At 34.6% G+C, this 22,346-nt stretch overlaps 1 protein-coding gene across 18 annotated transcripts in view; it reads right to left on the bottom strand.

The window, feature by feature from the left end:
* adgrb3 (adhesion G protein-coupled receptor B3) overlaps positions 1-22,346 on the bottom strand; it is a 319,420-nt gene that overhangs the window by 128,847 nt on the left and 168,227 nt on the right. For 9 of the 18 annotated variants that reach the window (XM_068213097.2, XM_068213098.2, XM_073920225.1 and 6 more), the window contains 6 exons: positions 19,773-19,937; positions 10,749-10,913; positions 8,103-8,204; positions 3,866-3,972; positions 2,605-2,700; positions 65-259 (listed from right to left, as the gene is read on the bottom strand). In XM_068213097.2, the coding sequence (XP_068069198.1) occupies positions 65-259; positions 2,605-2,700; positions 3,866-3,972; positions 8,103-8,204; positions 10,749-10,913; positions 19,773-19,937 (830 nt within the window). The remainder of the gene's footprint in view (positions 1-64; positions 260-2,604; positions 2,701-3,865; positions 3,973-8,102; positions 8,205-10,748; positions 10,914-19,772; positions 19,938-22,346) is intronic. The other 9 variants (XM_003199738.7, XM_073920227.1, XM_073920226.1 and 6 more) reach the window with 1 other exon arrangement.

Genomic DNA, 22,346 nt, shown 5'->3' with positions numbered 1-22,346 from the left:
CTCCATGACAAAAATAATTTTATAAAGGTTTTTGGTGGAAAATAGTGATTGTATTTTGTCTTACCTGTACGTCATCAGAAGAGGGTTCATAGCTGGCCCTTTTAAAGGTGTCAGTGACGTTTCTGAGAATCTCCACTGAAGACAGAAGGTCGCCTGCATAGAAGTTGCGTCTCTGGGTGAGGTCCAGGAGGACCTTCGTGACCTGGGACATCCCATCTCCTGCCAGATTCCTCTGGCCTTTAGCAAGGTGCCCTTGAACCTGAAGACAGACACAGGGAAGGAGACTGGGTTCTGTGTGTCCTTCAAACACTTTAACGCTAACAGAGACATGCTAATGCTAGAAATATGAATGAAGTTGTGCTGGAATGAAATTTAAAGGTGAAGGGTGTCATTTCTCCATCCTGAGGAGCAATAAACAAAATTGATTATATAATGATGCTCAAACACTTCTCTCTCTCTGCTATTGGCTGGTTATCAGATGACCCCGCCTCCGAGTCAAGCCACTGGTTCAGACACTGTTGCAGAGGCTACGTGGAATGATAGGCTGTTGCTATTCAGGTGCTAAGGTTTAATAAGTGGTTTTAGCATTTTGCTATACATTAGCTAGGATCAACTGGGAGCATTTAACCTATTTAGCTATGCAGTTGCTATAAATTTGTTAGTAGTTTTAGCTTTAGCTGCTATGCAATTTTAGCCTGTTGATATATAGTTGCTAATGTTTTTTAGAGTGGTTTTAGCTTGTTACAGTGGTTTTCTGAGTAAGGGGTTTTGGCCTGTTGCTCTGCAGATGCTAAGCCTTTTTGAGTGGTTTAGCCTGTTGCTATGAAGTAGCTAAGATTTGTTGAATGGTTTTAGCCTGCTGCTATGGAGTACCTAATATTTGTTGAATGGTTTTAGCCTGCTGCTATGAAGTAGCTTAGATTTGTTGAGTGGTTTTAGCCTGCTGCTATGAAGTAGCTAAGATTTGTAGAGTGGTTTTAGCCTGCTGCTAAGAAGTAACTAAGATTTTTTGAATGGTTTTAACCTGCTGCTATGAAGTAACTAAGATTTTTTGAGTGGCTTTAGCCTGCTGCTATGAAGTAGCCAAGATTTGTTAAGTGATTTTAGCCTACTGCTACGAAGTAGCTAAGATTTGTTGAGCAGTTTAACCTACTGCTATGAAGTAACTAAGATTCTGTGAGTGGTTTTAGCCTGTTGCTTAGTTGCTATGGCTGCTATGCACTTCTGAGTCATGTTTGTCTTCTTTTTTCTGAGTGGTTTTACTCTGTTGCTATGCAGCTTCTAGGGTTTTGTTAGCCTATTGTGGAGTTGCCATAGTTTTCTGACCCTGTTTACACCTTTATTTAGCATTGTTCATTTGGGAATTCGCTGATAAAAATACACCATTATACAGGGTGTAAATAGGGCCTTATGTGGGTTTAGTAGCTTTAAGCAAAAAATAAAAATAAAAAGTTTCTGTGTAATTCTAACCTTTAAATATGGTTCAGGTCCTCCTTCAATGTAGGCTATAAAACATTTTCACCTATTTTGCCATTGTTGAAAATTATAGCATTACACAAATAACACCCTACCTCAAAAGGCACAGCAGAATTGTTCAGATTTTATGTAATTTAGCTAAGATAAGTTGTCAGTGAACACTACTTCACAAAACCCATCCCATTGATACCTTACAATTCAAAAGTTTGGGGGTGTCAGTGAAATTATTTTTGAAGGAATGTGTGACAGTGAAGGCAGTAATGCCTGTTGAAAATGCAGCTTTTCCATTTTACACACATTGTACTTTAAATAAATAATACAAAATGTGTCTTTTTTAAAATAATATTTCCAAAAAGTACATATTTTCAAATTTCTGAGTGAAGTAATTCAGGCTTTTTGAGAATTTTATTACTTTCAAAAGGTACCCTATGATGAAAATAATTTTTGTAAGCTGTTTGGACAGAACTGTGAGTAGGTATAGTGTGTCCATTGTCAAATTAGAGTGTTAGAAACACAATAAGTCTTTTATTTTAAATTTCCTGCATTAAAATAGCATCCAAATCCTTTCATTTTGAGGCCCACCGCAACATAATGTAAGAGTGTGATTTCACCGCCCACCGAATTGATTGACAGCCGAATATTAACATGTCCCGTAGTAACGTGTATAATCATATCAACAAGACAGGACGTGCGCAAAGCAACTGGGATTAAAAGATCTATTCAGCTCTCTGTGATCATCAATCATCATCAAATGTGATCAAGAATGAGTTTTAGAATATTTAAATGTTTTTTTAAAACAGTGCATGTTTATTATGAATTACAGCGATGTTACTGTCTTTATCTCTACAGCCGCAGGTCAGTATTATTATAAAAGAAGATGCTTCAATCCCGGTTTGTGGACGTTAAATCAGGTTTATTTTGTACATTAACATAATGGATATCCATACAGCAATGGATATTAACTTGTATCCTGTCACATTTGCCGTGCAAAAAACTTTAAAAAAGTAAAATCAGTATGTGTGTCCGTGTGTGTGCGTTAACTCTGCAACGACATTGTGTGTGACTCATCAAAAGGCTTGAATTAACTCCACAACAAATACATCAAATAATCATTAGGAAAGTTCTTACTGTAGTTTTTCTCACAAATGTGACATGAGATCTGCTTCCTTCGTGTCTGTCACTGTGCTGTTTATCTGACGCAGCCGAGGCGGAGATTGAGGCACACTGTCACAGGCACATGGGAAAGGTAAGCGCGATAACTGGCATTAAAGGCACAAGCAACAAAAACAGCTATATTGCGTTCAGAGAAGAAATTCTAATATTCTGAAAGTAATAATAAATAATCTGATGGGTGAGCTGAAACTTTACAGACACATTCTAAAGACACAAATGACGTAGATTGCATCTTGCAAAAGGGGTAAAATAAGTTCCCTTTAAAACTTCATACCAACCCCAAACATTTGAACAGCAGTCTATCTCTGTCCCAAATTTAAAGCTAATTTAAAGCTCCAAGTATTAGAACATAAAAATGCCACACCTCACCTTTACACACGAGCAAATGAACAAACAAGCTGAAATGTTGCTAACATTATTCACACATATACACAGACTCAAAGATAAAAGAAAAATAATTCAGACAGAAGAGAGAGAGAGAGGCGGGGGGGAGGGAGAGAGAGAGCATAAGTGCAAGTGTTTGTCTGTGAGTGTGTGCACATTTGTGTGTGTATGTTTCAGGTTTTGCCTACACTGTGAAGACCGAAAGCCCCCACCAGGATAGTAAAACCTGAGCAGCCAGCAGACTTCACAAGGGAAACAACTTAATAAAAATAATAAATAACACCTTAATTAAATTTTTAAAAGGCAAAAAGGTGTGAGAGCTAGGGGATAGAAAATATCATTACCTCAGTATAAAACCAATACGAGTCAAAGGAAAGTCCCCATCATGCATTTTCTTTCTGCGTGTGTGTGTGTGTGTGTGTGATACGCATCCAAACGCTTTACTTGGCATTAATACAAATGTACTGCGCTTGAGAAAGACTCTGATAAGAAAAGGAAACTGAAAACAAAAAAAGAATGAAAATTATTCATTTGTGTCGAGCAGGTGCGTTCCCTTTAAAACGCTCCAGCAGAGCTGGAACAGCCGTCTTCTGTATTTTACAGGAAATTAGAGCGCGTCCTCCATTAATGCGGGGTCTCGGAAACTGCAATACTAGCGCTTTAATTTGCCTCTCAGATGATAGCAGTTTATCTTGCAGGCCTGCGTGGTGGTCTAGGGTGCTGGGTGGGGAGGAACCGGTGGAAATAGTTTGGGTGATTGTGACGACTGCAGGGGTAATTTATGGCACGTCACAAACAGAAGCAGAGCACAGGAAGCTGACTTTGCACCTACTGATTGCTGCAAGTATCTGTATTCATTTGCAATGCATCGAGCGTAGCTGGGCTGCTCCCAATAGGCCACCCCGCGGTGATCCAGCGAGCAGCGTCGACTAGTGGTGCCTGCAAAGAGGGAGGAGGGAGAAAAGAGAGAGATACAGAGAGGGTTTATACTTGTTCTTGTAAGTCTTTTTTTCCCTTTTTCATTCCACCTGCCAGCCCACACATCCTTCAGCGAGAGGAACGCAGGGATAAAAGCAGCAGCCTTCATCATCATCTAGATGCGGTGGTTGCCAGATCACATGCGCCGCACATGTGCCACTGCAGCATATTCGTGCAAAACCAACCAAAGTGTAATTACATGCTTTAAAAGACTGGTCATAATTCCCACTCACAGAATTACGACATTAACCGACGCCAGCTGTCATGCAGCGATTTGAGTTTTTTTTTGTTTTCACCGACTGCAAACCGATCCCTGCAACCTGAGATATCAACAAGACTGCCGCCCACATGCGGTAGCGAATAAACAAACGCAAGAAAACAAAATTCCTCGCCTCCGATCCGCCAGAGCGTATCCTACACGTAGCAGCTCACATTAAAACGCATCCTTCAGAACAACCTCACCACACCTCTACCGCACACGTCTTATCTGCTAACACGTTTCCACCGTCTGCTTCTCGGTTCACCTGAGACGCAGCTGCCCCCAAACTGCATCCTGTAAACCCGAATAAGTTGAGACTACTCAAATGATTTGAGGAAAGCGATCCCCTCATCCCCCTGTTTTTTGCTGGATTCGCTTGTCGGATGGTCATTATAACCACACTTTTTAATGTACCAAAATATTTTCTAAAGGTTTCAAATTAAGAAATTGAACAAACATATTTTTTAAAATACAAATTTATCACATCATATATCATTAGAAAAAATAGGAATCTGTCAACGTTTTAAATAAAGCAAAACAAAACTGTAGCCTATTGTCATTTGTTAGGCAAATAACAAACTGGGGTGCGGTTCCCAAACAACGACATAACTCGTGGCTTAACTATCATATTTAGAGGTTAAGCTGCAAGCATACAAGTTTGCGAATGAATGTTTGTTAGAACGGTGGATTTAGGAAACGCCCAATTAACGAACTATATTTGTAATGATGGAACTTGCTACCTTATTTGCCTAGCAATGGTTTTCGGAAACACACCCCTGGCCAGCACATTCAACTTTCTTCAGTCAGATTTTGGCCCTTTAAATAATAAAAATTAAATAATAATAATAATAATAAAAGATTGATTAGCTCAAGTCACACCAATGTGACTGTCAACAGAGAATTTGGCTTGGTCTTAAAGCCTTTTTCAATGGGTTATTTTCACATTTTAGGATGGTGTAGCAGTCAAAATAGGACAAATGAGCTCTTGTATTTAAGACATATTCTAGACCTTTGTCATCGAGGGGTGGGTCTTTCGAACTACCCAAACGCCCCCTGGCTATGGGCCTGAAATGTATATAAGCATTTAAATATCTACTTACTAATTTAACTTGTCTCTTTCATCAGGTGGGTTCAGGTAGTGCCTCTGTTTGGCTGCGCTTCAGAAAAAATCAGCATCACAAGTAAAATGACCACCTTGTGCCATATAACATATATCAACCAATCAGGGGTGCGTTTCTGAAAACCGTGCTTACCCAACTAAGGTTGCAAGTTCCAGACGTTACAAACATAGTTTGTTGATTTGCCGTTTCCCAAATATATCATTCTAACGAACATTCGCAAACTGCATTGCAAAGTTGTATGCTTGCAACTACACCTCTGGAGCTGTAGTTAGAAACATAGTTCCTGGCTCTGTTCTATTCCCAGTTGTCCCCCCCATACCTTATTCATTTAGAACATTCTAACATTTAAACTTGGAATGATGTTTTTTTTAAAGCATTAAAGTCATCTCTCTTGGGTGTAATTTGCTTTCAAAGTATTTTTACAGTTCAGTTTTAACAATCTTTATGTTTACAATTGTGTTCCCTTCGCAGTGCACTTTGAAAACATTGGTGTCATTTTGAACACAGCCATGGCTCATGACGAAAGCTATAGGTGACCTATTATTTAAAAGCAGAATTTACGTTATGTCTCCAAAACTTGTGAAAACAAAAATATAGCATAAGTTAATGCTTTTAATTTATAGTAGGTTATTTATTAGGTATCTGTATCGTATATGACATGGGCCTGTTTGTTAGAACATTTCTGCAGTGGTTTGCATGTGACAAATTGTAAAAGTAGACTTTTCAAAAAAAAACAAACAAAAAAAAAACAATATCCTACTTTAATAATAATAATAATAATAATAATTATAATAATAATAATAATAATATGATATTAGAATATGTGTCAGCTTTTGTAAGTGCTTTTATGTTTTAGAATAGAAAATGGAATGTTCTCAATAGTATTTGTAAAGGAAACATTGGCCCTATATGTGCCATTTACATATATTTCTGTTAATATGTAAAACAAGTGCATGTTTTTATTAAAACTAATATTGGATTTGTGTTTTTTTTTATGCGTGTGTCTATTAAAAAAATAATTTGCACAGAGAAATTAAGGGGTTCTTATCTTAAAAAGTTGTTACCACCAGAGCATCATTGGGGTTTTAAGTTATAACTAATGTGGTTCAAACAACGGATCTGCGACAGAGAAACTACGGTTTTAGGGAAACAATCGTCACTACATCATTCGTTTCCTAAACGATGCATTGTACTCTGTACTGTTGTACTGTAGTTCAGCAGCGAGTTATGTCATTGTTTGGGAAACGCACTCCAGCACGCTTGTCAGGGCAGAATTTCAAGCGCAACCAATCATTTTAAACAGAGACATGGTGAATCGTTTAAAGAAATTAAATTATTAATTAAAAGTTTTTTTTTTTCTGCCCAATGAGTAAGTTAAACACACCTGATGATGCCAAAATTTGGTATATTAAGTAACGTCAAGATATATTAAAGTAATATCTTTAGTAATGACAACAGCAGGGTTTACAGTGCAGGGACATCCAGCCCACAGATCACTCAAGACTCCCACAGAGCTGGATCAAAAGCAGACAACCTCAGATCTCGCCATTAAAACACCTCAGAGAATCCTATAACCGCATCTAATCTTACACAAAGATCACACCACAACCCTCATCCAATCAGGCCTGTGCACAAAAAATAGGACAAAGCAAAAGTGAAAAGTTCTCATGCTCATCGTGTTTTATCGCCAATCGTTCCCAATTAATCGCTCCCCAAAAGCTTCAACTTCTTCCAACCGTTTGATTTGGGTTGCTTTCATTCGGTTTTGTTGCAACGGGGACAGAGTTTAATTTAATTCCAACCTCGTAATGAATGAAGATTTTCCAGCATTTCATGCTGCTGGCGTCAGATCCCACTCCAGAGCTTTAGCACGACCCGAAATTTTGACGTGGGTTATGCGGAAAACAAACAATGTAAATCTAACTAATTCCACCCACGGCTTGACACACAGTGTCTTTTATGCATAAATGATATAATTAAATGTGCTCAACCCCCCAAAAATGAAAAAAAAGTACATACGGGCCTATGGTGGCAGTCCACCCACATATTGAAATACATCCACAAAAGACATTAATCCGCATTTGCTGTCAGCCTCTATGCACCCAGCTCTACTTAAACCAGACAGCTCTCTGTTATCTGAGTCCGCTGTGCCCGCATTTGTTATTTTTCCTTCAACACCTGCTCTTTCAAGGACATTGTAGTGGCGTAGCGGAGCATCTTCACTACAGGAGATAGCAGGAGGTTACAGGAGCTCGACAGAAAACAGTTCAGCACCCTCTGCCATTTCCAGACCACAATCAGTAGAGCTCACACCTCAGATTGGTCAGAGAGAGAGAAAGCACCAGTATATCTCCACAAAGAAACAGTTTCACTCTCTTTCTTTCTATTTCCCTCCTTCACAGAAAGATGTTGACGAAATGCTGGAGGGTTCAATGGTATGCAAATGACAAAAATCTCTAGGTACACACAGCATAAGCCATTTAAAGGCAGTCACAGCAGTGTAGAACATACTAGTCAGAAACATTTGTCATTGTAGCCTTTTGAATTTATGAATAATTTCGACATCACTGAAATAAATGCACTGCTGAAGAAAGGGAGAACAAAAAGCATAAGCTGTGCTGTTTTTCCTTTCTTTTGAAAGCATTGCTGATGCTCTTCTATTGGCGCTTTGTGTCTTTGTGTTTGGCTGAGTGCTCTTCAGCTTTTCTTACCCGTGGCGTTGGGCGGACACCTGTTGAAGGCCAGCTCTCCAGAGGGAGTTCTTCTCCACAGCATGGACACGGCATAGTCCTCAGGGCAGATTTCATAAGGAGCTTTGGATGAGGAATAAAAAGAATACATTTAGAAAGACTTGTTTTTTTTGGTGACAGTTATTCTTGATAGGATTTTTGAGAGAGGACAAGTAAAAGTGGAGCAAAGGCACAAGCTGGTTTCACATTGCTCATGCGGAAACGCAACAATATCTGGATTATGCTGAAATTCACTACTATTTTAAACTAACTACTATTACGACTACTATCAGTGCTTAATTTGTAAATGGATCATTTCAGGAACAAAACCAGGAAATAAAAGTTACCCTTACCGACGTCCGCCACACAATTTCAGTTTTCCAAAAACATGACATTACTAAGCGGTTAATACAAAGAAATGATCAAAGTTCTCAACGGTTTTTAATTATTTTGTGTAATATTATGTTATGGGTCAACAATGGGTCAAAAAAAAAAACTTGTAGCTACAAACATAAATCGTATGAAACATCAATTTCCAGTTTATTAACACTATTGACATTTAGCTCACTTCGCTATCACGTGCTTAGCGAATCGTCAAGAAGAGCCCACAGTTACCTCTTTCGTCATGTTTTCTGTCTGACCTAAGATCGGTTTGCTTCTGCCTCCCGCTATCCTGATCCAGGGGTGTAGTTTCAGTTTCTCTTGATCAGGCTCATCATAAGATTTACTCGTGGTTTATAAAAAATAATATACAGTTAAAGACATATTTATTAGCCACCCTTTGAATTTTTTTTTTCTTTTTTAAATATTTCCTAAATGATGTTTAACAGAGCAAGGACATTTTCACAGTATTTCTCATAATGTTTTTTTCTTGTGGATAAAGACTTATTTGTTTTATTTTGGCTAGAATAAAAGCAGGTTTTAATTTTTTAAAAACCATTTTAAGGTCAAAATTATTAGCCCCTTTAAGCTATATATTTTTTCTGTTGTCTACAGAACAAACCATTGTTATACAATGATTTGCCTAATTACCCCAACCTACCTATTTATAAATGCCTTTAAATGTCACTTTAAGCTGTATAGAAGGGTCTTGAATTTTTTATCATTTATTTTGTAAAATATTATTTACTGTCATCATAGCAAAGATAAAATAATCAGTTATTAGAGATGATTTATTAAAACTATTATGTTTAGAAATGTGTTGAAAAAATCTTCTCTCCGTTAAACAGCAGGCCTAATAATTCTGACATTAACTGTATGCTTGACTGCCTCTGGCATTTTGAAAATACAATTATTATTAAGGTAGGCCACTATGCCATAATTTGTTTTCACTGTTCACTGCATGCAAAATAATAATCACCAACCAATGAGAGGAATTGTAAATGTAAGAAAGATGACAAATTAAGCACTGACAACATATTGTAACCACTATTACAGCAATTTATTACTGTATTTACTACTATTCAGAAACAAAAAAAATTTTCACTAGAAAAAAATTACCTTTAATCAGATTTATATATTGCATTGCTATATATTATTAATTCATTCTTCAGAACCGCCATCTTATCCAGCTCATGTTTTACACAGCGGATGCCCTTCCAGCTGCAACCAAGTACTAGGAAACACCCATACACACTCATTCACACACATACACTACAGATTGTGCTACCCAATGCGCCACAGTGACGCCTATATTATATTATATTATATTATATTATATTATATTATATTATATTATATTATATTATATTATATTATATTATATTATATTATATTATATTATATTATAAAAATTACAATACATTATAATTGAAACATAAAATACTAAATAAATAAAATGACATTAAATAAATAAAAAACATTACATTGAATTCAAAGATATTATAATCATTATAAACAAATACAACCATGAAAACCTTTACTTTTAAACGTGTATATTATTTTATTTGAGATGACACTATACTACAGAAATAAAAAAATAAATAAATACATAAATAATATATGTATATATATATATATATATATATATATATATATATATATATATATATATWTATATATATATATATATATATATATATATATATATATATATATATATATATATATATATATATATATATATATATATATATTTATATATATATATATATATATATATATATATATATATATATATATATATATATATATATACATAGAGTATATTTTTCATACAGATTTTTTTGCACAACAAATTTTAAGCATTCTAAAGTAAGTCAGTCAAATAATAAGAAACCGTTACATCAAGAGTTTATATAACTGCACGTGGAGCATACTTATGTGTGCGGATGAAAATATGTGTACATGCATAAAGCACTGTTTCCATGGAGACAGTTTCTAATACATGAGGGTAGGATGACATCATTTATGTGACATTAAACACCCATTACTGGTCAAAATTGTGTTGACCATTCTTTGCTGGAACATGCAATTATGGTATATATTTATTATTTCGCACACGAGTAATGATCCGGATATGACTTTCTCAATAGTGAAGATAATTATCTGTGCATCCGTCTCTCATTCACCCCTCTCTGCCCGTTCTGATATAATTGACTCTTGGGGCTCAATTATTGATAGGATTACCTGGGCAACGCTGCTCGCTGCATCTGCGCACCTCCTCCCCGCTGCCCTCGCACGGCTGCCCCGTCACTGCCAGGCCCTGGCACACGCGCACCCGCCGCTGCCAACCACCATCACAGGACTTAGAGCAACCGCTCCATGCTGCCCAGGGGTTCCACTGACCGTTAGCTGGAAAACAGATATACAGATGTTTAGGTCATGTCATGTTTATTTCTATAGCACTTTAAATAATACAGTATATACAGCTGAAGTTAAAATAATTAGCCATCCTTTTGTTTTTCAAATATTTCCCAAAGTATGTTTAACATAGCTGAATACTAGTATCTTAAATATATCTAGTAACATATTATGCATTGTCATTACGACAAAGATAAAAATCAGTTAATAGAAATTAAACAGAAATTGGGGAACAAAATGTAGAGGTGGGCTAATAATTCAGGAGGGCTAATAATTCTGACTTCAACTGTGTAACCATGCTAATTACTTAGCTACTGTGTCGCCCTCTTTAGTAAAATGTAACACTTGTTGAAGTAAAACCAAAAGCCAGTGATTTCATTAGGTTACCATTTAAATATAATGATGATTATATTAGGCTATATTCTCTGCTTTAAAACATTTGTCAAAAGTAAGTTTAGGGATACACTGAAGCATAAACTTAGTTTAAGTATAAAACAGCGCACTAAAACATGGCCCTTGATTACAATGAAAGAGAGTGAAGCAGGAGGGAAGCTGAAACTGCTACCCCACGCAGAGAACATGTCATGTGAAGAAATGGACAATGCAACTGCATTTGAAATTTAACCTTAAAGTATAGTCATTTATAGATATTATTATTATTTTTTTTTTAAAATCTATGATGTTTGTGAAACTTTATAGCTTTTCCAAAACTTTTCCAGGACAATACCATGTCAAAATTTTATGACTTTTCAGGGTTTTCCGTTACCCTATAAACCCTGGGGTTTCATATCATGCAAGATCAAATTGTTGGAGCCTATAGAATGGCTTTAAGGCATAAATGCCCCATATCAGTCATATGAGCAGTAAGTGCAATATCACAGGAGTGCTGACTTTTACTGAATACCAAAGTCCTGATGAGTCCAAATAAGATCAATTAAAAATAATGTTAATGTTGTATTTTAGACATTTTATTGTCAGTTTTTCTTTTTTTTTATTTAACCGGTATCACTTTATTTTGATGGTCCCTTTAATCCATTTTGTTGATTATAAGTAGACTGTTAGGTTGGGGTTGGGGTTAGGGTTAGTGTAAGTTGACATGTACTTGCAACGTTTCTTACAGTCAGTTAAATGTCTGTGGAAGGAGCAGTACCAGCAGATATCAAGCAGACAGTCTACTAATACTCAAATAAAAAGTAATTGGAATGTAGTTGCACAATAAGGACCATCAAAATACAGTGTTACAATTTTACTAAATAAAAAAAAACTATATACAGTACAGTAGCCATAGAAGGTCCAAATTTAAAACCATATGATTGAGAATAAATGATAAGGCAGGTTTCTATATTTTTAATAAATGTTAATGTAGCAAAATTAGTCAATAATCTGCGGCACAAAACGGTGCTACAAAGACAACAGTGTCATATGCAGCTCAATTCAGTGAAGTCTGTTTGATAAAACAACTGAATGTGAAGTGTCATAAACTCCATTTATGCGAGCCAAAGGTAGCAGTGGCAAGAAACTCATCAGGTGACAAAAATTAAGACAAAAATAAATAAATAAATAAATAAATAAATAACCTTGAGGGAAAGCGGGCTCAGTCAGAGGCCCAGTTTTCCTCCGGCCAAATGAAAAAAAAAAACAGGATTTATGATTTATGATTCCGGCCTGCACCACGAGCCAAGAAGATATCATCCTATTCTGCACATCGTCTCTCACAGTCCACCTCTCGAGCTCGATAATGACATTGAAGCTTCTTGTGGACGAGCACCCTTGAAAGTTTTTCCAACCGTATTCTATCAAAGCTGAAGAATTACAGCGTAGAACATTATAAAACTCAGGCATTTGCGAAGCAAGGTTTTCTGCATTAAAAAGCATCCCGTTCCATGTCATGTTGACATGCTCTAAAGGCTAGAGATGCAGTAAAAACCCAACGTTTGGCAGAATTTGCTCCCGATTTAATTAATAAAATCATTAGCTGCACACTCGCAATGAGCAGATATTTGTCTGTGTTTTATGAGCGCTCGGTTGCCCTACAACTCGGATAATAATTTTCCTCGCTTTGCCAGTCCTGAAACACATTTTATGGTAAAGTTTTAAAAGGGCTTCGGGATGTTTTATGAGCATCTAATGAATGGAGTAAAATATTGGTTCTTGGCATTGGAAAAGGGAAAAGTGAGAAAAAAAAGACAGATGTTGCTCCCAGCCGTGCTATAAATCATATGTGAGCGAGGGCATGTTCACCTGTAGACCAGCATTCACCTGTGCTGAATGCACCTTGTGCTCAAGGACACATTTACATTAACATTTAGACTATGTGGAGACTCGCTGGAATGCTACTCTGAAATCAATAAATATGGTCAAACCTGTATAAAAGCAGCAGGAGGAACAGCGTTTGACCTCTACGCAGCTTCATATAAAAGCCCTTAATCAAGGCGCTTCAATAAATGTGTCAAACAGTCGAGTTACAATATGCCAACTTATACAAGCATTCAAGGAAATAAATATTCTAGCAGTCAAAGGCAAAATATTCATCATCATTACTATTAATGTAAGGGCTTCCTTTTAAATGGCCTTTAGATATACAGTAAATAGAGGAAAGTGATTACAATATGAATGTCTATTTCTATCGTAATAATAAACATTGTGAATAGATTAATTTGATCGTTTCTGTTTTATTGCTTACATTTTCATTATGCCATATTGTGCTTAAATAAAGACAACAGAATTTAAAATTTAAAGGGATATTTCACTCCGGAAATTATTATTTTGTACTGTTTACTAACTGTCAAGTGGTTCCACAACTTTTTAAGTTTCTGTTGAACACAAACGATACATTCTGAACACATTTAAAGGTTCAAGACACCTTCAAGTACTTTTTTTGAAAAAATGTTAACAGATTTGTGTGTGTTTAGCATCAGTTAAGACAACGTGAATTATAAATATTATAATAATGCAATCATTTTAAATGCAGAATATAAGTCAGATTACACATAGATATAAAGGGATTTAATATGGGTCTCAAAACATTTGATTAAAAAAAGTTCAGTTACTTTTTTATATTTATAATTTCACCAGTAATTGTTGGGAAAAATTTTCCATCAGAACATTGATTGAAAATGCATGTTTTAGCTAATTTTGTAGTTTCTTTTCATTATTCATTCATTCATTAATTTCTTTTTTGGCTTAGTCCCTTAATTAATCTGGGGTCGCCACAGCGGAATGAACCGTCAACTTATCCAGCATTTGTTTTACGCATCGGATGCCCTTCCAGCTGCAACCCAACACTGGGAAGGGTTGGAAATTATACACCATCAAATTGGTTTTGGCCATCACTGGGAAACCCATACACAATCATTCGCACACACACATACACAATGGACAATTTATCTTACCCAATTCACTTGTAGCGCATGTCTTGTGAAGGAAACCGGAGAACCCGGAGGAAACCCACACGAACACGGGGAGAACATGCAAACGCAACACAGAGGCTCGAACCAGCAACCTTCTCGCTGTGAGGCGACAGCACTTTCTTTTCATTATGTTTTAGTAATTTATTTGGTGTTCATAAAATATTTTCCCTAAAACTTAATAATAATAATGTTTATCATAAATATGATGTCTTTATGAGCACTTTGTTTGCATTGTATTTTTTTATATTAGATATAGTAATGTAAATATTAATACATATACATATTAATATGTACATATTAATGTAAATTAATTGTTTCATTTAATTAAAAATATCACTGAGATGTTAGATTTTTAGGGCGTCACGGTGGCGCAGTGGGTAGCATGATCGCCTTTCAGCAAGAATGTAGCTTATACAAGCTACAATACTCTCTTTCCTCCTGGTGCACCCACAGTCCAAAGATGTGCGCTATAGTTGAATTAAATAAGCTAAATTGGCCGTAGTTTATGTGTGAACATGAATGTGTATGGGTGTTTAACAGTCTTGGGTTGTGGCTGGAAGAGCATCCGCTGCGTAAAACATATGCTGGATAAGTTGGTGGTTCATTCTGCTGTGGCGACCCCTGATTAATAAAAGGACTGAGCAAAAAACAAAAATAAATGCATGAATTTTAGATTTTTTTCATTACTTTTTAACATAACACTTGTACTGTGATATCATTATAGTTAACAAAAGCTAAAAGCGTGTTTGTTACTAACAAATAATAATTGAACTATACAAAAACACTTATCTCAACTTGTTAACAAGAAATTCTTATTTATTTATAAATCTAATAAAATGTATCTAATAAAAGTCCTAGTATTGAGTCGCAGCTGGAAGGGCAGCCGCTGTGTAAAACATGTGCTGGATAAGTTGGTGGTTCATTTTCCTGTGGGGACCCCTGATGAATAAAGGGACTAAACCGAATATGAATAAATAAATGAATGAATGAATGAATGAATGAATGAATGAATGAATAAATACACAAATAAATAAATAAGAAATATAATAATATAATAAAATGATAATTAGGAACATGCATGAATGAATAAATTTATCTAATACAATTTCATTTTAGGCAGAATTTGCTCCTGACTTAATTAAAAAAATTATTACCATGAATCTTGGAAAAATCTGAATTTTGTCTTTAAGCAGTTTGTTGTTATTACATTTTTGTTTTTATTTTGTATCAGATTACATTTTAATGTAATTTAAATAGGCGACATTGTGGCTCAGTGGCTAGCACTGTCGCCTCACAGCAAGATGGTTGCTGGTTCGAGTCCAAGCTAGGTCAGTTAGCATGTTCTCCCCGTGTTGGCTTGGGTTTCCGCTGGTTTCTCCCACAGTCCAAATACATGCGCTATAATTGGCTGTAGTGTATGTGTGTGAATGAGTGTGTATGGATGCTTCCAAAGTACTGAGTTGCAGCTGGAAGGGCTTCCACTATGTTCAACTCAATCTCATGGCAATTCGTAACTTTTTGATTTAGTGGCTAATTCGTATGAATTTGTACGATCTAACTCGTACAATGTAGTATGATTTGCTTAACTCCCAGTGACGGTTGGGTTTAGGGGTGGGGTGCCACGCCTCCTTTTTAAAATAGTACAATTTCGTGACAAAACTGACAAAACGCAAAATACGTACGTTTTCTCGTGAGATCAGGCTGGTAAAACATATGCTGGATAAGTTGGTGGTTAATAGGGAACAGGCCAAAGGAAAATGAATGAAAGAATATAATTCAAATACCATATGTTGACCATTTCATTTAATTTCAACTTTAATTTGAACCCGGTCTCAATTTTTTTTTACATTCCAATTGTACCATTAGTCTTTTAAGCAGTAGTTAACAAAATCTAAGTGTGTTTGTTACAAATATTAAATAATGTAACTGAAATAAAATAAAACCTAAAACATGGAACTTATTTCAGTTTGTTGACACGGAAATTTTATTTTAGTTTGTTTATTTTTCATCTTGATGTACAGTACTAAGAGGATTCAAACTAAAATACAAATTTGTGCAAACTATATAGACAACCCATATAAAACAGCACCACATCGCAGTTTGAGAAACAAGACGCACAGTTTACAATGATGCCATCGTAATCCTGTCAGCTGTACATTTTAAATGCAGAACAAAAAACAAACAAACACAGAAGTAACATATAGATATTTCAGACTCTAAAAAAATAAATATTAATGTAGCATACATTTTTCATGCGCTGCGGTTGAGCACATGATAAACAAAACATCTTCCATTTTATCTTTGATGCTTCAACGCAGCACGTCTCCCCCCCGTAAGCAGCTTCAAACCCACCCAGACTCTGTTATCATGAAGCGTCTTACAGCTTACAAGCGTCATGCTGAGGAGCCCCTGTGTGTTTAAAAGGAGGACCTGGCAGGCGCACCGAGTATACACTCTTATACGAGACCCTCCACCACGGTTTATAAACACAGACTGACATGCAGAACTCACACACACCTGACTAACCGAGCTCTCGACTGCTCACATGATGTCATCGTTAGCCTGGGGTTAAAATCAATGCATCCTAAATGCTCCATGAAATCCATTACAGTTAAAGAGACTTTTCTCTATATTTGTGGCTAAAGCTTGAATGTATTATATTATATTATATTATATTATATTATATTATATTATATTATATTATATTATATTATATTATATTATATTATATTATATTATATTATATTATATTATATTATAATTAGGGCTGTAAAAACTAGGCCATTGATGCACGTGATTAATTTGAAATATTTAACGTGTTAAAAAAACGCAAACAACGCAGTTGCAATTTTTTTTGTTGTTGTTGTGGCCGACGTGTGTTCAGGGCAGGCGCGTCCATAGAGGCGACAGGCGGCCGCCTTGGGCAGCAGAATAGTGAGCAAACCCCCCTGGTCCTCACATTTATCCACTACACACCCCCCCCCCCCCCCCCCCCCTTCACGGTCCTCAGCCTTCCATACGAATAAACACCGGGATTGCCGTTTGCCTAGAGCGCCAGTCCAGCTTGCTCTGGTCCTGTGTGTGTTTACCGTGCAAAGAAATATGGATAAGACCAAGGACGCGCTTTTAGAAAGAAAGTTTCAGTATAAAACAAATAATATGGCATCACCAGGCTATCCTGCGCTTCCTCCAGAGTTTCATGAAATTTCGGGTGTTTCATTTTTTTATATTTAGACTTTAACAGCAGGTCAGCAGTTCACTCTCATTCAGCATATTGTCAATCAGGATGTTTTAATGGAATTTGATGCCGCATGGCGAATGGAACCTCTGCATTTTGGGACTCGTGTAATCCTTTGAGGTAAACAAAAATTGCAGTTTACATGGTCGACTCTTAATCAGTATTATCTTAATCATCAAAGCTGAGTATTGGTGTCCATGTGAATGAAAGTGCCAGATGAATTTGCAAGCTGTCAAAGACAGCCCATTTCTCCTGCTTAAGCTGCGTCCATGAGCCCTCAAATGTTTCATCAAGTTGGACGTGTTTCCCCCCTTTTGTAAAGTGTCTGCTTCACGCTGCTGTGTCAGAATCTTTGCTTGTGAAATACAGCCATACTTTAGAACGCTTAGTTTATGCAAATTTGATGAAGGCGATCGTGCTTGTTGATGAATCTGAAGGGATCCCTCTCGCTTACCGGCACTGCGTGCGTTGTCTGTGTTTGTGTGTGGTTGTGTGTGCATGAATGCATGCATGCTTGTGTGTGTTTGTAGTCCACTAAGAATCCAACATGGAAAGCATTTTTGTTTGTTATTGGCATGGATTGTTTTGAAATTCAAATGGCACTTACATGCCTGTGTTTTTATTTCTGTAATAAATATGGCATTTTGTGATTAACGATGATTAATCATGATTAATTACAAAAAAAAGTGATTAATCATGTAAATTTTTTCTATCATTTGACAGTCCTAAATCTATTCTATTCTATTCTATTCTATTCTATTCTATTCTATTCTATTCTATTCTATTCTATTCTATTCTATTCTATTCTATTCTATTCTATCATGCTATGTCATGTCATATCATATCATATCATATTATATTATATTATATTATATTATATTATATTATATTATATTATATTTTATTATATTATATTATATTATATTATATTATATTATATTATATTATATTATATTATATTATATTATATTATATTATATTATATTATATTATATTATATCGCCTTTATATTTGTCCAAATGACGTTCTAAGCAATGCATACTATCAATCAAAAATTAAGCGATGATATATCTACAGCAGAAAATGTACAAAATGTCTTTATTGAAAATGATCTTTGCTTAATATTTGAATGATTTTTTTTTACAACACGATTTTTGTTAAAGGGATAAATATTCTGTTCTAGTCTATTCTATTCTACCACATTATATTATATTATATTATATTATATTATATTATATTATATTATATTATATTATATTATATTATATTATATTATTTTTTATTATTAAATTGTGAAAAAGGTGATTAAAAAAGTGCCATAGGTAATAATTATGGAACAATTTAAAACAATAAAAAAATAAAATAAAATAAAAATACAGCAACATTGCAACATATTATTGCAATGTAAAAGTATAATTTGAGCCTATTACTGGGATGGCAGATATTGGCAATTAATTATTATAAATTATTATTGATTTGAAGTGCTTTAATTTTTTTAATTTTGAAAACAATTCTGCTTAATATTTTTGAACTAATACACATGATTTGAATATTACGTTATTACGTTAACAACATTTATTTGATATAAAAATCTGGATATTTTAAGATTAAAACTTTTTACACATGCATATAACACCGAACACAATGGAAATGCTTCAAGGGGACCCAAAAGCGTGACGGACCCAGGTGGAATTTGTTTATTGGGCTGATATTGCTAAGTGAAGTTGTAGGTGATTAGAGTCTTTTTGTTTATTTTACCATCCTGATTCGCTTGTTTTTTGTATATTATTCGCATAAATAAACATAACCATAATAGCTGGGTTCATCAGGTTTTAGGGTTCTGTGCTATTTGCATGTGTTGTGAGAAAATGCAGCACATTTTTAAATGTGTTTGAGGATGTTTTCTTAATTTGCTGGCTCTGTTTGTAATTACATATGGTTTCTTAAATTCCAAAAAATCTCTCTCAGGCACCGTATGAACCATTATATTGTGGTGAATGCTGTGGTGTTGTGTCTACTTAAAGTATTAGATTTTTATTAAAATACATTATCGATGCTGTAAAAGGAACATTATGAAATTAAAAATAGTCGCATCAATCTTTCACCAGAAGTTTATCTGTGTCTAAAAAACGTGTCATGCATATAGCCCATTATACACCAAGACTGCTATTTAAGCTGCTAAGAAGGAAGTGAGCGCCTTACCTGTGCACTCTGGATTTGAACATTCTCTACTCTCGGCCCAGTGTCCTCTGCACTCTGATCCTCCATGAGCAGCCGCTGAGCACTGCCTCTTCCTCTGCTGTGTCCCGTTGGCACAGGTCACTGAACAATCGCTCCATGGGCTCCACTCCTGCCACTGCCCGTCCACTGTGAGCACCCATGCAGAACACGAAAAACACCAGCCCAAATGGAGGAGAGAAAACAGAGCAGAGAGAACAGTAAGTTTGCTCAAACTGGGGTTAAGAAGTGCAGCATCCTCTGGATAAATTGGCTACCATATTTATGAAATGATGAAAAGGTGAACTGTGCCATTTCTGTTGGCACAAATGGGAATTGCAATTTGTTTATTTAGCTAGAGAAATTTGGCATACATGGAAATATATGGAAGTTACATTACATATCTGACATACAAGTTTCAAAAACTAATGCAAAGCAATGGACTGTAAGTAAAATGAGGATTCAAAAATCATTGAAGAAATATTTAATGACACAATATGAAGTGGTTTGTTGATCTGGATGTTGAATTTGGGGTTTTTATGTTTTTTAATGGTCTTTGTTGTTATGGATTATTGTTTTTTTTTTTTTTTTTTTTTTTTTTTTTTTTTTTTTTTTTGTGTTCGAATAGCCACTACCAAGGTATGGGCATCCTGAAAAATAAAACAAATGAAATATATAAAATGATAGCTAAAAGAGTAAACATATTATGAAGATATTTGTAATTTCAATACTTGAAAATAAATATACTGTATGTAAGCAGACATTTTTTGTAATATTTTGAAATGCACTCTGCATATATGGTATATATTGTACATATATAAAAACCCAAATATGAAACATAAATTTAAAAAATTGTCATTTACAGTACATTTATTATTACTTTTCCGGCCATTTGAATCATATATATTTACATGTGGCCTATATTTTATAAATGGAAGCCCAAAAATGAAACATATATTTCAAAATATTGCAAAAATTGTCATTTACATACATCTTTTTTTACATACATCTTTTTTGTCGACAATTTGATTAATATATATTTATTTGTTTATTTGTGTTCATAGATGGCCATATATGAGCACATTCATAAAAATATAGATGCATTATTTGAAGATATATGTACATATTATGTACATTTTTTAGTAATTCCAATGGTTAAAAATAAATATACTATTTTTTACATCCTTTTATGAAAATTAAGGTGAAAAAAATATTAGCCCCTTTAAGCAATTTTTTCCCTGATAGTCTACAGAACAAACCATCCTTATACAATAGCTTGCCTAATTACACTAACCTGCCTAGTTAACCTAATTAACCTAGTTAAGCCTTTAAATGTCACTTTAAGCTGTATAGAAGTGTTTTGAAAAATATCTAGTACAATATTATTTACTGTCATCATGGCAAAGATAAAGTAAATCAGTTATTAGAAATAACTTATTAAAACTATTATGATTAGAAATGTGTTGAAAAAAATCTTCTCTCCATTAAACAGAAATTGAGAAAGAAAAAAAAAAACAGGGTGGCTAATAAGTCTGACATCAACTGTATATGTACATTTTTCTAATTCATATTGCTGAAAATAAATATATTGTATGTAAACAGATATTTTTTAAATATTTTGGAATATATGTTGCATATATGGCATATATTGTATACATGAAAACCCAGACATCAAACATATAGTTAAAAGAAATATAATTTATAGCAAATCTTTAATCTTATCTTTTTTTGGATTCATATATATTTATATATATATATATATGTTCATAAATGTTCTTAGAGGGTCATATATGAGCACATATATAGCTAAAATATTTGAACATATATGTACATATTATGTACTTATTTGTAATTCCAATGGTTATTGTTACAACCTCAAAAACACAATGAGACACATAATAATACAAACATAAATAACCAATACGTGCTGGCACGTAACAGTTTTAAATAAATATACTGTATGCAATAATTTTTTAAATAGATGTTGCATTTATGGAATATATTTTATTCATGGAAGCCCAAATATGAACTCGTATGTCATATGTGCAACCTGCATATATTAGCTTATATCAGATTTGAATATGGGATTCTGGTATAACAGCTATTAAAACAGTCTCTTGCAACTTCAAGGTTATGGATTTCCAGGAAATGCATGAACTGATAAAATGTCATAATAATTCATGTAAATGTTAAAAAAATAAACAGTTCTCCTTTTTTGTTGAGAAAAATGAAAAATCTGTTTGGTGAAACAATTCTTTCCAAAGAAAATGCCAGTAAGCTTCACAAGTAATGACATTAATATAACATTTCAAAGTAGAAAGATTGAAATAGTAATCTTATGTAATACTATAATGACTGTATATTTCACTGTTGCATTTCATTTCAATGACCAACAATGATGCCATTGGTTGGCAATTTTGCTAGATTTGAAGAGAGTAAATGAAACCAAGTTACATGAAATTGCATTTTTTAAGCAATAGTATGCTACATGTGATTTTTGACAATAAAATTGGCTCATAGCGCAACCGCATAGAAACTGCATGTTAAAAAAATACTGAA

This window comes from Danio rerio, chromosome 13 (genome assembly GCF_049306965.1).
Source record: "Danio rerio strain Tuebingen ecotype United States chromosome 13, GRCz12tu, whole genome shotgun sequence".
Lineage (NCBI taxonomy): Eukaryota > Metazoa > Chordata > Actinopteri > Cypriniformes > Danionidae > Danio > Danio rerio.
This window is presented reverse-complemented; position numbering and strand designations above follow the sequence as displayed.